General features: G+C 44.6%; 1 protein-coding gene across 1 annotated transcript in view; it reads left to right on the top strand.

The window, feature by feature from the left end:
* Positions 1-14,359, top strand: part of LOC129857784 (inhibitor of Bruton tyrosine kinase-like) — a 34,458-nt gene that overhangs the window by 3,083 nt on the left and 17,016 nt on the right. The window contains exons 3-12 of the mRNA XM_055926342.1: positions 1,157-1,253; positions 1,454-1,578; positions 6,046-6,156; positions 7,880-8,050; positions 8,417-8,534; positions 8,672-8,852; positions 10,621-10,744; positions 12,647-12,824; positions 13,129-13,282; positions 13,488-14,129. Of these exons, the coding sequence (XP_055782317.1) occupies positions 1,157-1,253; positions 1,454-1,578; positions 6,046-6,156; positions 7,880-8,050; positions 8,417-8,534; positions 8,672-8,852; positions 10,621-10,744; positions 12,647-12,824; positions 13,129-13,282; positions 13,488-14,129 (1,901 nt within the window). The remainder of the gene's footprint in view (positions 1-1,156; positions 1,254-1,453; positions 1,579-6,045; positions 6,157-7,879; positions 8,051-8,416; positions 8,535-8,671; positions 8,853-10,620; positions 10,745-12,646; positions 12,825-13,128; positions 13,283-13,487; positions 14,130-14,359) is intronic.

Below are 14,359 nucleotides of genomic sequence, written 5' to 3'. Positions count from 1 at the left end.
TCATTTTTTACGTCGATGATAGCATGCAGCAAAGCAGCACCAACACATGATGTTCCCTCCACCATACTTTACAGTTGGGATGAGGTTTTGATGTTGGTGTGCTGTGCCTTTTTTTCTCCACACATGGTGTTGTGTGTTCCTTCCAAACAACTCAACTGTAGTTTCATCTGTCCACAGAATATTTTGCCAGTAGCGCTGTGGAACATCCAGGTGCTCTTTCAGATGTGCAGCAATGTGTTTCTTTGACAGCAGAGGCTTCTTCCATGGTGTCCTCCCATGAACACCATTTTTGTTTAGTGAGTGTTTTACGTATCGTTGACTTGTCAACATAGATGTTATTATGTTCCAGAGATTTCTGTAAGTCTTTAGCTGACACTCTACGGTTCTTCTTAACCTCATTGAGCATTCTGCACTGCTCTTGTAGTCATCTTTGCAGGATGGCCACTCCTAGGGAGAGTAGCAACAGTGCTGAACTTTCTCCGTTTATAGACAATTTGTCTTACCGTGGACTGACGAACAGCAAAGCTTTTAGAGATCATTTTGTAACCCTTTCCAGGTTTGTGCAAGTCAACAATTATTCATCTTAGGTCTTCTGAGATCTCTTTTGTTCGAAGCGTGGTTCACAACAGGAAATGTTTCCTGTGAACAGCAAACTCACATTTTGTGAATGTTTTTTTTATATGGCAGGGCAGCTCTAACCAACATCTCCAATCTTGTCTCATTGATTGGACTCCAGGTTAGCTGACTCCTGATTCAATTAGCTTTCGGAGAAGTCATTAGCCTAGGGGTTTTTCCAACCTACACTGTGAATGTTTAAATGATGTATTCAATATAGACAAGACAAATACAATATTTTGTGTGTTATTAGTTGTAGCACATTGTGTTTGTATATTGTTGTGACTTAGATGAAGATCAGATCAAATTTTAGGTCCAATTTATGCAGAAATCCAGGTAATTCCAAAGGGTTCACATACTTTTGCTTGCCACTGTAAATTATTGGTATGTGGGGGAAGACCTTTTATATGGCTTCCATTGGCAGTACTTTTGTTCTGTAGCTCCTCTTTTCTTGCTTGATTCATCACTGGCCTACAGCTGGGTGTAGTTAGATGGAAATAATATTGTGTCTCCAGTCTGGAATGGTGCTTCTGTGTTGCAGCATGGCGGCATTCTCTCCACCCAGGATAAGGAGGGCCTCTCTGTCCTGGACTTAACCATGAAGGACAGACCAGCACACGTGGTATTTACAAAGACCGGTGAGGATCGCTTATCATTTCATATCGATCTCTCCATTTAGACTACGCATGATTTAAAAAGTGAAAAGCGGATGTTTCTTTTTAAGCACATAGTCAAAACATTTGTCAATCGTTGTTGCCTTACTTGTAGAAAATAGTGTTGGAAGTCTTGGCTGTGGCAGGCATTATTTTTTAAACTTTTGGTTTTCTCTCTCTCTCAGACCCCACTGAGGTTTATACTTGGGGGAGCAATACCAATTTCAGTCTGGGGCATGGGAATCAGGAGAGCAGACATCACCCGGAGATTGTGGATCTGTTTGCCCGGACCGGGGTTTACGTCAAACAGGTAAACAAACCGACTACTATACAGATTCAATAAATGTTCTCTTGAATTATTTTCAGTCTACGCTCTGTTCCATTCCTCTTAAGGGGAGAAGATCTTCTACCTCTGTTTGCCACCAGCCATTAGATGGTCACATGAGTCATTATAGGGCTTCCCCCACCTTAAACACCCTAGTCTCCTGGGGCCTCCTCCCTCCACACAGACTTAGCCTCTACATGGCTCACCAGGGGGATCCATCACAACAATGCTTATGTAAGAACACAGTTGTACCATCTGCGTCTCCTGGATAACAGGTACGTCACCTGCCCCCCTCCGCACCTCCTGCAAAACAGACCCCGTCCTGGGATATTCCCCTCACAACAGGCTGCTCTCCCGGGAACAACGGGCATGGGTAGAAATATAAGTTGCCGTTGTTCTTATTGGGTGATTGTGTACGGTTTAAGGGGTAAAATCACAGCAATGGTAACTGGCTATTATGAAGCTCTCTATTAACAATGCTTAAACCACATCAGGAGACCACGTTTGAAGTCTGGGAAGCATCTAAGACACTTTTTTTGTGTAGTTACCTTTAAATCAAGTGCACCTGCACCGAGCACTGTTTAGTTAGCTGTGTTTTTCTGTAGCACACGTGATAGTTAGCAAAACAAATGCCCACTGGATTGATGCAAATAATCCTGAAATCGTTCTACCAGGTAGGCAGAGGCTACTCTTTAGTTCGATAACGTTATAATTGATTCGGTTTTTGGGAAAGCCTTTCCATCTACCAGAAGACAGTTATCATTAGCATTTCTGTATTTTTTTTCCCCCTGTTCCTTAATTCTTTTGGTGTGGTTGCAACAATTTTGAGGCAGTGCGCCTAAATGAATACAGGGGAAACACTGACTGACATCATTGTCCTCCTATCACTATGGATTTGGGAGATTTAGAAATTGAAATATCAGTCGTAATCTCCTTTGAGTGACCTGCTGAGTGAGAGGGTGAATTAATTAGAGGAGTAGGACGGGTGCACTGGGCTTGGGTTCTGTGTCTGGCTTTGTCTAGCCCAGTTTTGCATGGTTTAACCCACGTTGGACTTATGTGCGATCTGCTCTACAGTGTCACTGATGGCCATGTGGAGGCTCTTAGTGCGACTACAGCTATTGGCACCAGAAAGCACCTGTGTCACTGCCCAGTCTGTCTCTCTCTTTAGTATAGAGCAGGGTTCCCCAACTGTTGGCCCCTTGTTTTATTTGGCCCCCAAGTTTTCGGAGATAAAATAAAATTAGTTTTCATTATTGGACATACGACTGTAAAAACACCAGGAAATGTAAGAAATCTGTTCCTAGTATTCCCACGCATAATAGTGATCGTATACAAATTTAAGCAAGGTTTGAAATGATTGTTTTAGTCAAACATGATATTTTTGGGCATCTTGCGGTCAATTTGCAGTTTACAAATTATTTGTAATTACAGTTGAAGTCAGAAGTTTACATACACCTTAGCCAAATACATTTTAAACTCAGTTTTTCACAATTCCTGACATTTAATCCTAGTAAAAATTCCCTGTCTTAGGTCAGTTAGGATCAGCACTTTATTTTAAGAATGTGAAATGTCTGAATAATAGTAGAGAGAAGGATTTATTTCAGCTTTTATTTCTGTCATCACATTCCCAGTGGGTCAGACGTTTACATACACTCAATTAGTATTTGGTAGCATTCCCTTTAAATTGTTTAACTTGGGTCAAATGTTTCGGGTAGCCTTCCACAAGCTTCCCACAATAAGTTGGGTGAATTTTGGCTCATTCCTCCCGACAGAGCGGGTGTAACTCAAATCAAATCCCATTTATTTATATAACTTCTTACATCAGCTCATGTCACAAAATGCTGTACTGAAAACCAGCCTAAAATCCCAAACAGCAAGCAATGCAGGTGTAGAAGCACAGTGGCTAGGAAAAACTCCCTAGAAAGGCCAGAACCTAGGAAGAAACCTAGAGAGGAACCAGGCTATGAGGGGTGGCCAGTCTGGCTGTGCCGGGTGGAGATTATAACAGAACATGGCCAAGATGTTCAAATGTTCATAAATGACCAGCATGGTCAAATAATAATAATCACAATAGTTGTCGAGGGTGCAACAGGTCAGCACCTCAGGAGTAAATGTCAGTTGGCTTTTCATAGCAGATCATTGACCTAACTGAGTCAGGGTTTATAGGTCTTCTTGCTTGCACATGCTTTTTCAGTTCCGCCCACAGATTTTCTATGGGATTGAGGTCAGGGCTTTGTGATGGCCACTCCAATACCTTGACTTTGTCCTTAAGCCATTTTGCCACAACTTTGGAAGTATGCTTGGGGTCATTGTCCATTTGGAAGACCAATTTGCGACCAAGATTTAACTTCCTGACTGATATCTTGAGATGTTGCTTCAATATATCCACATAATTTTCCTTCCTCATAATGCCATCTATTTTGTGAAGTGCACCAGCCCCTCCTGCAGCAAAGCACCCCCACAATATGATTCTGCCACCCCTGTGCTTCACGGTTGGGGTGGTGTTCTTCAGCTTGCAAGCTTCCCCATTTTTCCTCCAAACATAACGATGGTCATTATGGACAAACAGTTATATTTTTGTTTCATCAGACCAGAGGACATTTCTCCAAAAAGTATGATCTTCGTCCCCATGTGCAGTTACAAACCGTAGTCTGGCTTTTTTATGGCGGTTTCGGAGCAGTGGCTTCTTCCTTGCTAATGTCGATATAGGACTCATTTTACTGTGGATGTAGATAATTTTGTTACTGTTTCCTCCAGCATCTTCACAAGGTTGTTCTGCTGTTGTTCTGGGACAGATTTGCTCTCTTCGCCCCAAAGTACGTTCATCTCTAGGAGACAGAACTCGTCTCCTTCCTGAGCGGTATGACGTCTGCGTGGTCCCATGGTGTTTATACTTGCATACTATTGTTTGTACAGATGAACGTGGTACCTTCAGGCGTTTGGGAATTGCTCCCAAGGATGAACCAGACTTGTGGAGGTCTACATTTTTTTTCTGAGGTCTTGGCTGATTTCTTTTGATTTTCCCATGATGTCAAGCAAAGAGGCACTGAGTTTGAAGGTAGGCCTTGAGATACAGGCAGACCTCCAATTGACTCAAATTATGTCAATGTCAATCAGAAGCTTCTAAAGCCATGACATCATTTTCTGGAATTTTCCAAGCTTTTTAAAGGCACAGTCAACTTAGTGTATGTAAACCTCTGGCCCATTGGAATTGTGATACAGTGGATTTTAAGTGAAATAATCGGTCTGTAAACAATTGTTGGAAAAATGACTTGTGTCATGCAGAAAGTAATGTCCTAACCGACTTGCCAAAACTATAGTTTGTTAACAAGAAATTTGTGGAGTGGCTGAAAAACGAGTTTGAATGACTCCAACATAAGTGTATGTAAACTTCTGACTTCAGCTGTATGTTCCGGCCCCCATCATCCGCTCAAAAACAAATTGGTCCTCGGCTGAATCTAGTTGATGGTCCCTGGTGTTAGGTTTTAATTGTCAGAGTAAGAACTCGATGGACACTATGAAAGCTTAAACCAAATTATTTTTCTTCCTAAAGGATCGAACAGCTGAACAGACAAAAACATGTTTACAATAGTGGGGGTTAATGTACCCCAATTGGATTCCCCTCCTTCTCTCTAAACACTACATCTCTGTAGTTAGAACCGTTTTCCAGCGGTTATATAGACTCTGACAGGAAGGATCTTTTTACAGGGAGCTATGCTAGGGAATGCAATCCTATGACATCATTGCTCTGCTACAGCTCATGATGTCATAGGGTGGCATGCATTCCTAGTTTACTACAGATTTTGACGAAAGTCTTTGGTTTAGATACATTCTAGATATATCAGATGTCATATTGAAAAGTAATGACCAAACTTTTGAGTATCTCTAAGTTTCATAATTGTCTTATGGCAAGTTGATGTTTAGCTTCTATATTTTATACACATTTTCATGACCTGTGCATTTTCATGACCTTTGCCCAGTGGGGAGCAGATCCCATTTCAAGACCTCTCAGCGACCTACTGGTACCCCCCACATGGAGGCAGAGAGCCTTTGTCCTCAGTGCTACCTGCTCACAGTTCAGCAGGTGCTGGGTGTTAAATATTTATCCCAGTATGACATGCTTTAATTAAATGAGCCACGGCTGTGTGTGTGGCTGTCTCATTATCGATATGATACTTGGAGAAACATCCCTATTGCGAGCTGGAGGGGAGTGATGCATTATTAATGATGTTTACTTTTCCACTTGTGCCCCGGCCTATAGTACCACCACTATTTGACTATTACTATGAGAGGACTTTGGCCACGGAAATGGAAAGACCCTCACAATCAAACATGCTGATGTCTTTTCCTTGAGTTCTTGTAAAGACAATTTGACAACGGAGCAAAATTTGTCTCACCGACTAGACCTATGTTATTGATTACCAAAAAATGTGTTTACTTTCCTCTCAGGTGGTGCTGTGTAAGTTCCACTCCGTGTTCCTGTCTCAGAAGGGACAGGTGTATACCTGTGGACATGGGCAGGGAGGTCGGCTGGGACACGGGGACGAACAGACATATCTGGTGAGAACACTATACTGTATTGCAGAGGTGGTACCGAGTTAATGTTTTAATGTTCACAAGTAAGTCTTAGCACTCAAGTCCCAAGTCAAGACAGGCAAGTCCGAGTCAAGTCTCAAGTCAAGGCCATTAAGTCTCAAGTCCTAAACTTTAAGTTTCGAGTCCTAAACAAGTCATAATATACTCTTCACCAAATGTAATACCATTTCATATTTTTAACAAGAGTAATAGTAATTTTTTAACAAGAGTAAAAATATCTATTTATTACCCCCCCCCCCCCTCCCCCAATAGTATACGACTATCAAGGATCGCTATGGGGCGCAATCGGGCGATGTAGGCTTGTACACAATCACCCAACCTTGTTTTAGGAATAGCAGTAACATCAGGCAGGATTTAGGCTACCAACTGCCTAGCCAGTTGTAGCTCAAACTTGGGTGCAATGATCACGTTCATGCACTGACTGACTGTGTAGAGGCTCATTGATTTAACGTTACACTAGCCTACATGATACACTAGTAATGTAATAAAATATATAGCTGTCGGCTATATTAGCCACGATTTACCGTTCTTTGTGCAGCTTCAAATGTCGAACAAAGTTGGAAATTGTTGCGTCTCCGTCTGTAATTTTCTTCCCGCGTGTTTTGCAAGTTGCAATCCGTTTTTTTGTTGATACAGCGTCGTTTTTATATCCGAGAATAATAATTTGGGGTATCATCTTTCCAAGGGTTCCATCTGAATTCACCCGCCGACATTCCTCTGCACTGCCACACACAACTTTTTCTCAGCTGGCACAATTTGATTGGCTGCTGTCCTCATTTAACGGATTACAGTTTGAATCGGAGTTGATGCGCTGCACACTTTTTTTAATAGCATAATTTTTAATATTTGGGCTTGGAGGTTATCAAGTCAGGTCGAGTCACAAGGCTCAAGGTCGAGTCACAAGGCATCATATTTGTGGTTCGAGTCTGACTCGAGTCCAAGTCATGTGACTCGAGTCCACGCCTCTGCTGTATTATATCTGACCTAACATAATTTATTGGTCACATACACGTGTTTAGCAGATGTTATTGCGGGTGTAGCGAAATGCTTGACCTATGACCTACTCCGACTGTTTGCCCTGTATTATAATAATTAGGTTGGTGCTTACATTTGTCCTTTTCCACATGTATATTCTACGCATGTGTGAATTGGAAATGTGTTTTTTTGCATATCCTACTCCCCCTGAGACACCCTTCGAGATGGAGTCATGACCAGGGATCAGCCATTACTGATGGCGACCCTCGAGCAATTAGGGTTAAGTGCCCTTCTCAAGGGCACATTGACAGATTTTTCACTTTGTTGGCTCGGCGATTCGAACCAGCAACCTTTCGGTTACTGGACCAGCGCTCTTAACTGCTAGGCTACCTGCTGTATGGCTGTCTAACTGTGTTCACATGCTTCTAGCTTGTTTAGCTGTAACCACTCCACCCTGAGTGTACCTGGGGTTTAGTTGCTGCCTCCACTCTCTATAACACCATTTTGTTAACCTGGGTTCAAGTTTTTGAAATGTTTGAGCTTGTCTGGCACAATGGAACCAATGGAATAGTTCCAAAAGTGTAAACTTCAACATTGCCCCATTTTGAAGTTACTCCAGGGCAGGATCAAGCAAACGCTCAAAGTATTTGATATATTTTAAAAAGTCAAATAGGGCTGTGGATTTTGGGCTCATGTGCCTATCATCTGTCAGGTTCCTCGGATGGTGGAGGGGCTTCTGTCCCATCACTGCTCCCAGGTGGCTGCAGCCAAGGATCACACAGTGGTGCTGACCGAGGAGGGCTATGTCTACACCTTCGGCCTCAACACCTTCCACCAGCTTGGCCTGGCTCCCCCGCCCGCCTCTAGCCACCTGCCCAAACAGGTAAGAGAGCACCTGGCCATCATAGCTAGGCAGCTAGATGGGGAGTTTTCCATTACCATGTGAACGGAGTAGGACAAGCTAAGGAAAAACTCCTGGGGTCTCATTTATTATGGCATAAACAAAATCAATGCAAGAGTACTTACTGCATAAATAGTTTGTTTTCCTTTTCAATCAACTTAAATGTATGTAAGTGCTGAAATCACATTGACAAAGTGTTTTATATTAATGATTTATGAACGTGACACGGCCCATGGCCCCCATCATAAGACAAACATGTACACAGAGCAGACACTTGAATGTGTGGTATGCTGAATTACAGTTTGGATTGGTTGTTGACTGACATTGGTCTTGACCGATGGGATGCAGGTATTCTCCAAGACCCTTAAAGGCAGGACTGTGATTGGTGTAGCAGCAGGGAGATTCCACACAGTGCTGTGGACCAGGGAGGCTGTCTACACAGTGGGACTGAATGGAGGGCAGTTGGGTAAGTCATTATGACTGGCACACCGTAGCAAAACATTGGTTTCCAATGCCCTTGAAGCTAAGCCAAGGCAACTATAATGATATGCTTTATTATTCACCTACCATTATACATGGTGATGATTGGCTTTTGACATCTAGGCTACCTGGTGGACCCCAACGGGGAGAGGTGTGTGACCACGCCTCGACAGGTGTCCGCCCTCTACCACAAGGACGTCACCATCGCCATGGCAGTGGCCAGTAATGGGGCAACGTTGGTGGTGACAGAGAAGGGAGATGTCTACTTGCTGGCTAACTATCAGTGCAAGAAGTTGGCATCCAGGTGACTACACCGATAGTGGAGAAGTGACTACCAGGGTTGACGTCAATTCCATTTCGGTCATCTCAGGAAGTAAACTGCAATTCCAATTTCTCGTTGAGGAGAAGTGGAATACAAATTTAAATTTACCTCCTGAATTGACTGAATTCCAAATTACATTTTCTTTATGATAGAGAGATGACAATTAACTTAAGGTCCATCTAATTAGCATAATACAAAAATCCCCATAATGTCAGTTTAAGCTAGAGATATCTGTTTTGCATTGGATGCGTCTCAATCCACCGCATCTGCCTATTTAACACTTCCGCATTTGGGGTGAAAGGCGACAGAGCTTGAGCGTTGTTTGTCAGACCATGACACATCCGGAAAATCAGTCTAATCACAAAATCTTCTGGAGCATCTGACCAGTTTGGCCTACAGAATATTATGTCCACTCTATGGAAAGATTACTCTCACGATAGTGTTTCCTCTACGACCCCCCACAAGTGTCTTGGGACTCTCTGATGTCGGTATAGCCGGTCTCCCAACTTTTGTCTGTAGTGGCAGAACAGTTTGGGCTACATGCTAATATGACCCCTCTGTGTAAAGGTGATACTCATGAACACATACACTACCGTTCAAAAGTTTGGGGTCACTTAGAAATGTCCTTGTTTTTGAAAGTAAATCACATTTTTGTAACATCAAATTGATCAGAAATGCAGTGTGGACATTAATGTTGTAAATGACTATTGTAACTAGAAACGGCTGTTTAAAAAAATTGAATATCTACATAGGCGCACAGAGGCCCATTTATCAGCAACCATCACTCCTGTGTTCCAATGGCACCTTGTGTTAGCTAATCCAAGTTTATCATTTTAAAAGGCTAATTGAGCATTAGAAAACCATTTTGCAAATATGTTAGCACAGCAGAAAAGGAAGCAATAAAACTGGCCTTATACTTGTTGAGTATCTGGAGCATCAGCATTTGTGGGTTCGATTACAGGCTCAAAATGGCCAGAAACTCATCAGTCTATTCTTGTTCTGAGAAATGAAGGCTATTCCATGCGAGAATTGCCAAGAAATTGAAGATCTCATACAACGCTGTGTACTACTCCTTTCACAGAACAGCGCAAACTGGCTCTAACCAGAATAGAAAGAGGAGTGGGAGGCCCCGGTGTACAACTGAGCAAGAGGACAAGTACATTAGTGTGTCTAGTTTGAGAAACGAATGCCTCACAAGTCCTCAACTGGCAGCTTCATTAAATAGGACCCGCAAAACACCAGTCTCAACGTCAACAGTGAAGAGGTGACTCCAGGATGTTGGCCTTCTATGCAGAGTTCCTCTGTCCAGTGTCTGTTATTTTGCCCATCTTAATCTTTTATTTTTATTGGCCAGTCTGAGATATGGCTTTTTCTTTGCAACTCTTTCTAGAAGGCCATCATCCCGGAGTCGCCTCTTCACTGTTGACGTTGAGAATGGTGTTTTGCGCGTACTATTTAATTCAGCTGCCAGTTGAGGACTTGAGGCATCTGTTTCTCAAACTAGACACTCTAATGTACTTGTCCTCTTGCTCAGTTGTGCACCGGGGCCTCCCACTCCTCTTTCTATTCTGGTTAGAGCCAGGTTGTGCTGTTCTGTGAAGGGAGTAGTACACAGTAGTGTACGAGATCTTCAGTTTAGACTTATGGGTTAACAGGAGAGGGAGAGCGTGAGATGTGATAATTTTACTCAGTCACTCGTTCTCTGTCAACTCATAGTTTCTCTTTCCCATGCCCGATGCCTCTCTTTCAGACAACTGAACATCCGGAAGGTCCTTGTGAGCGGAGGCAGCCTCGACCATCGTGTGGACCCCCAGGTCCTGAACGAGGGAGGTGGAGAGAAGGTGGCCATCCTGGCCCTGGATGAAGCTGGGCGGGTAAGGACCAGATGGGTCCGATACATTGAAAAATACCAAATACTTAGTAGTGACTAGCTTCAGTCATTTGTTGGTGGATCCTTAATGTTCACTCCATATGATCACCTCTCTGGCTGATGTATTTGAGTCATTGATCATCTTATCCCAGTCTTTCTCACTTAGTTTTTTCTGTGTGTGCATGTTATGAAGTTTGGATGTGTGTTGAGCTGTAAGGTATTTTATGTTTATTCAATGTACACTGCTCAAAAAAATAAAGGGAACACTTAAACAACACAATGTAACTCCAAGTCAATCACACTTCTGTGAAATCAAACTGTCCACTTAGGAAGCAACACTGATTGACAATAAATTTCACATGCTGTTGTGCAAATGGAATAGACAAAAGGTGGAAATTATAGGCAATTAGCAAGACACCCCCAATAAAGGAGTGATTCTGCAGGTGGTGACCACAGACCACTTCTCAGTTCCTATGCTTCCTGGCTGATGTTTTGGTCACTTTTGAATGCTGGCGGTGCTTTCACTCTGGTGGTAGCATGAGACGGAGTCTACAACCCACACAAGTGGCTCAGGTAGTGCAGTTCATCCAGGATGGCACATCAATGCGAGCTGTGGCAAAAAGGTTTTCTGTGTCTGTCAGCGTAGTGTCCAGAGCATGGAGGCGCTACCAGGAGACAGGCCAGTACATCAGGAGACGTGGAGGAGGCCGTAGGAGGGCAACAACCCAGCAGCAGGACCGCTACCTCCGCCTTTGTGCAAGGAGGAGCACTGCCAGCGCCCTGCAAAATGACCTCCAGCAGGCCACAAATGTGCATGTGTCTGCTCAAACGGTCAGAAACAGACTCCATGAGGGTGGTATGAGGGCCCGACGTCCACAGGTGGGGGTTGTGCTTACAGCCCAACACCGTGCAGGACGTTTGGCATTTGCCAGAGAACACCAAGATTGGCAAATTCGCCACTGGCGCCTTGTGCTTTTCACAGATGAAAGCAGGTTCACCATGAGCACATGAGCACATGTGACAGACGTGACAGAGTCTGGAGAAGCCGTGGAGAACGTTCTGCTGCCTGCAACATCCTCCAGCATGACCGGTTTGGCGGTGGGTCAGTCATGGTGTGGGGTGGCATTTCTTTGTGGGGCCGCACAGCCCTCCATGTGCTCGCCAGAGGTAGCTTGACTGCCATTAGGTACCGAGATGAGATCCTCAGAGCCCTTGTGAGACCATATGCTGACACATGCACATTTGTGGCTTGCTGGAGGTCATTTTGCAGGGCTCTGGCAGTGCTCCTCCTGCTCAAAGGCGGAGGTAGCGGTCCTGCTGCTGGGTTGTTGCCCTCCTACGGCCTCCTCCACGTCTCCTGATGTACTGGCCTGTCTCCTGGTAGCGCCTCCATGCTCTGGACACTACGCTGACAGACACAGCAAACCTTCTTGCCACAGCTCGCATTGATGTGCCATCCTGGATGAGCTGCACTACCTGAGCCACTTGTGTGGATTGTAGACTCCCTCTCATGCTACCACTAGAGTGAGAGCACCGCCAGCATTCAAAAGTGACCAAAACATCAGCCAGGAAGCATAGGAACTGAGAAGTGGTCTGTGGTCACCACCTGCAGAATCACTCCTTTATTGGGGGTGTCTTGCTAATTGCCTATAATTTCCACCTTTTGTCTATTCCATTTGCACAACAGCATGTGAAATTTATTGTCAATCAGTGTTGCTTCCTAAGTGGACAGTTTGATTTCACAGAAGTGTGATTGACTTGGAGTTACATTGTGTTGTTTAAGTGTTCCCTTTATTTTTTTGAGCAGTGTATTTGTTGTCGCCAGTCACTGACAATGCCTTTCTAATTGTCCCTCTGGATTATTAAAGTTTTATTCAATTGATTTCTCTCTCTCACCCTCCATCAGGTGTTCTGCTGGCGTTCAGTTGGTGGTTCGGTGAGACAATGCAGGTGGGTGTACGGGCGCCAGGTGTTCATGTCGGACATTGCCCTGAGCAGGAACAACATGATGTTCGTCACACAGGAAGGGGAGGGCTTCAGCGGACAGTGGCACGGAGAGTACAGGAAGAGCGTGGAGAAGAAAGGTGAGATGAGAAAATTGTTTACTCTCATAGCTCAGCGATGACATAATGATACTTCTGAGTACTACCAGTATTATTTCACACTTTCCTCATTTACATGTATGGTGGATGATGAACTTCATGAAGTATGGAAAAATGGTAAACAAGACTTAGATTCAAAAGTAATCTTGTTTACTATTTCTCTGTATTTCATGATGTGTATCATCCAAGATAAATCATACATTTTTTGTATTTTAATCATTGGGAATTTAAGTTGGAATCACTGCATTGTAATTTGACGAAAGCATTTCTCCCTTGTGTGCTTTAGATGGGAGTGTGGAGGTGTGTGGTCACCCAGAGGGTGCAACTGTGTACGAGCGAATCCGCTTGGAGAAGCTCCCCTACGTCCACCGTGCGGTCAGCATCACCATGGACTCCAAGGGACGCAACTTTGGAGTGCTGCAGTCGGACCCCAAAACCAGGTACTGTTCCTCTCTGTGTGTTGTCGCTCCTTTAAAACATTTGAACTATGTCGTCTTCATTAGGCCACACTGTCACAAAAAGTTTTGAAATGGACAAGAAATGTTTGTTGGGTAAATTCACATAAACATGGATGTACTAACTCATTTTTGGAGCATTTCGTGCCTAGTGAACAAAATGTCTGATTTCTCTCCTTCCCCCGCCCAGCCTGTATGAGATTCCCAGCGTTTCTCCCTCCTCCTTCTCCCAACACTTCCAGAGCCTGCTGGAGGAAGCGGACGAGACGGATAGTATTCACGACGTGACCCTGCAGGCCGGAGACCGCACCTTCCCCGCCCACAAGTACCTCCTGTCCATGAGGTCCGAGTTCTTCAGGAAGCAGCTGGTGCTGGACGGGGAGGAGGGAGACCGGGAGGTGAGGAGGAGCGAGGATGCGGTGGGCTGTGACCTGTTGGTGGTGGAGACGGTGAGCCCTGAGATGCTGGAGCACATCCTGAAGTTCATCTATACGGATTCCTGTGATCTGCTGGTGCAGGGCCACCGCCCTCGAGTCTTCGGCCAGAACCAGAATCAACAGGGCCCAGACCCGGAGCAGGAGCAGCTGATCAGCAGCCTGCAGGACCTGGGCTTCCATGAGGGCAACTTGAGGGACCGCTCGGCCCTGGAAGTGTACCGCTCGCTGACCCCTTTGGCCCGAGGGGACGGAGACAAGCCTAAAAGCAAGGGTACCAAGCCTGGGAAAAAAGGCAAGGGAAGCAAGGCTGGAGCTGGAGAGGGAGGAAGAGTCAACCCGGTCAAGACCTTACAGGGCGTGGCCAAGAAGCTCGGCATGGGCAGTCTGTCGGCACGGTGAGGACTGAGTTGGTTATGATTGTCCCCCACGATGAAATCGGGTAGTGGACTGTGGGTCTGTCTCTGTCCGTAAGTACGTTCGTCACACGCGATAGCTCAGACCGCACTGGCCCGATTTTGACATCTTGGGTGAATGATGTGTCTTGCCATAGAGTTCCGGCATTTACAAAATTATACTGATTGGCCAGATGGTGGTGCTATAAAGTGCTAAGTTTGAAAGGTTATGC

The sequence above is a fragment of the Salvelinus fontinalis genome, chromosome 6 (genome assembly GCF_029448725.1).
Source record: "Salvelinus fontinalis isolate EN_2023a chromosome 6, ASM2944872v1, whole genome shotgun sequence".
NCBI lineage: Eukaryota > Metazoa > Chordata > Actinopteri > Salmoniformes > Salmonidae > Salvelinus > Salvelinus fontinalis.
Note: the sequence above shows the minus strand (reverse complement) of the source record. Positions and strands in the feature narration are given on the sequence as shown.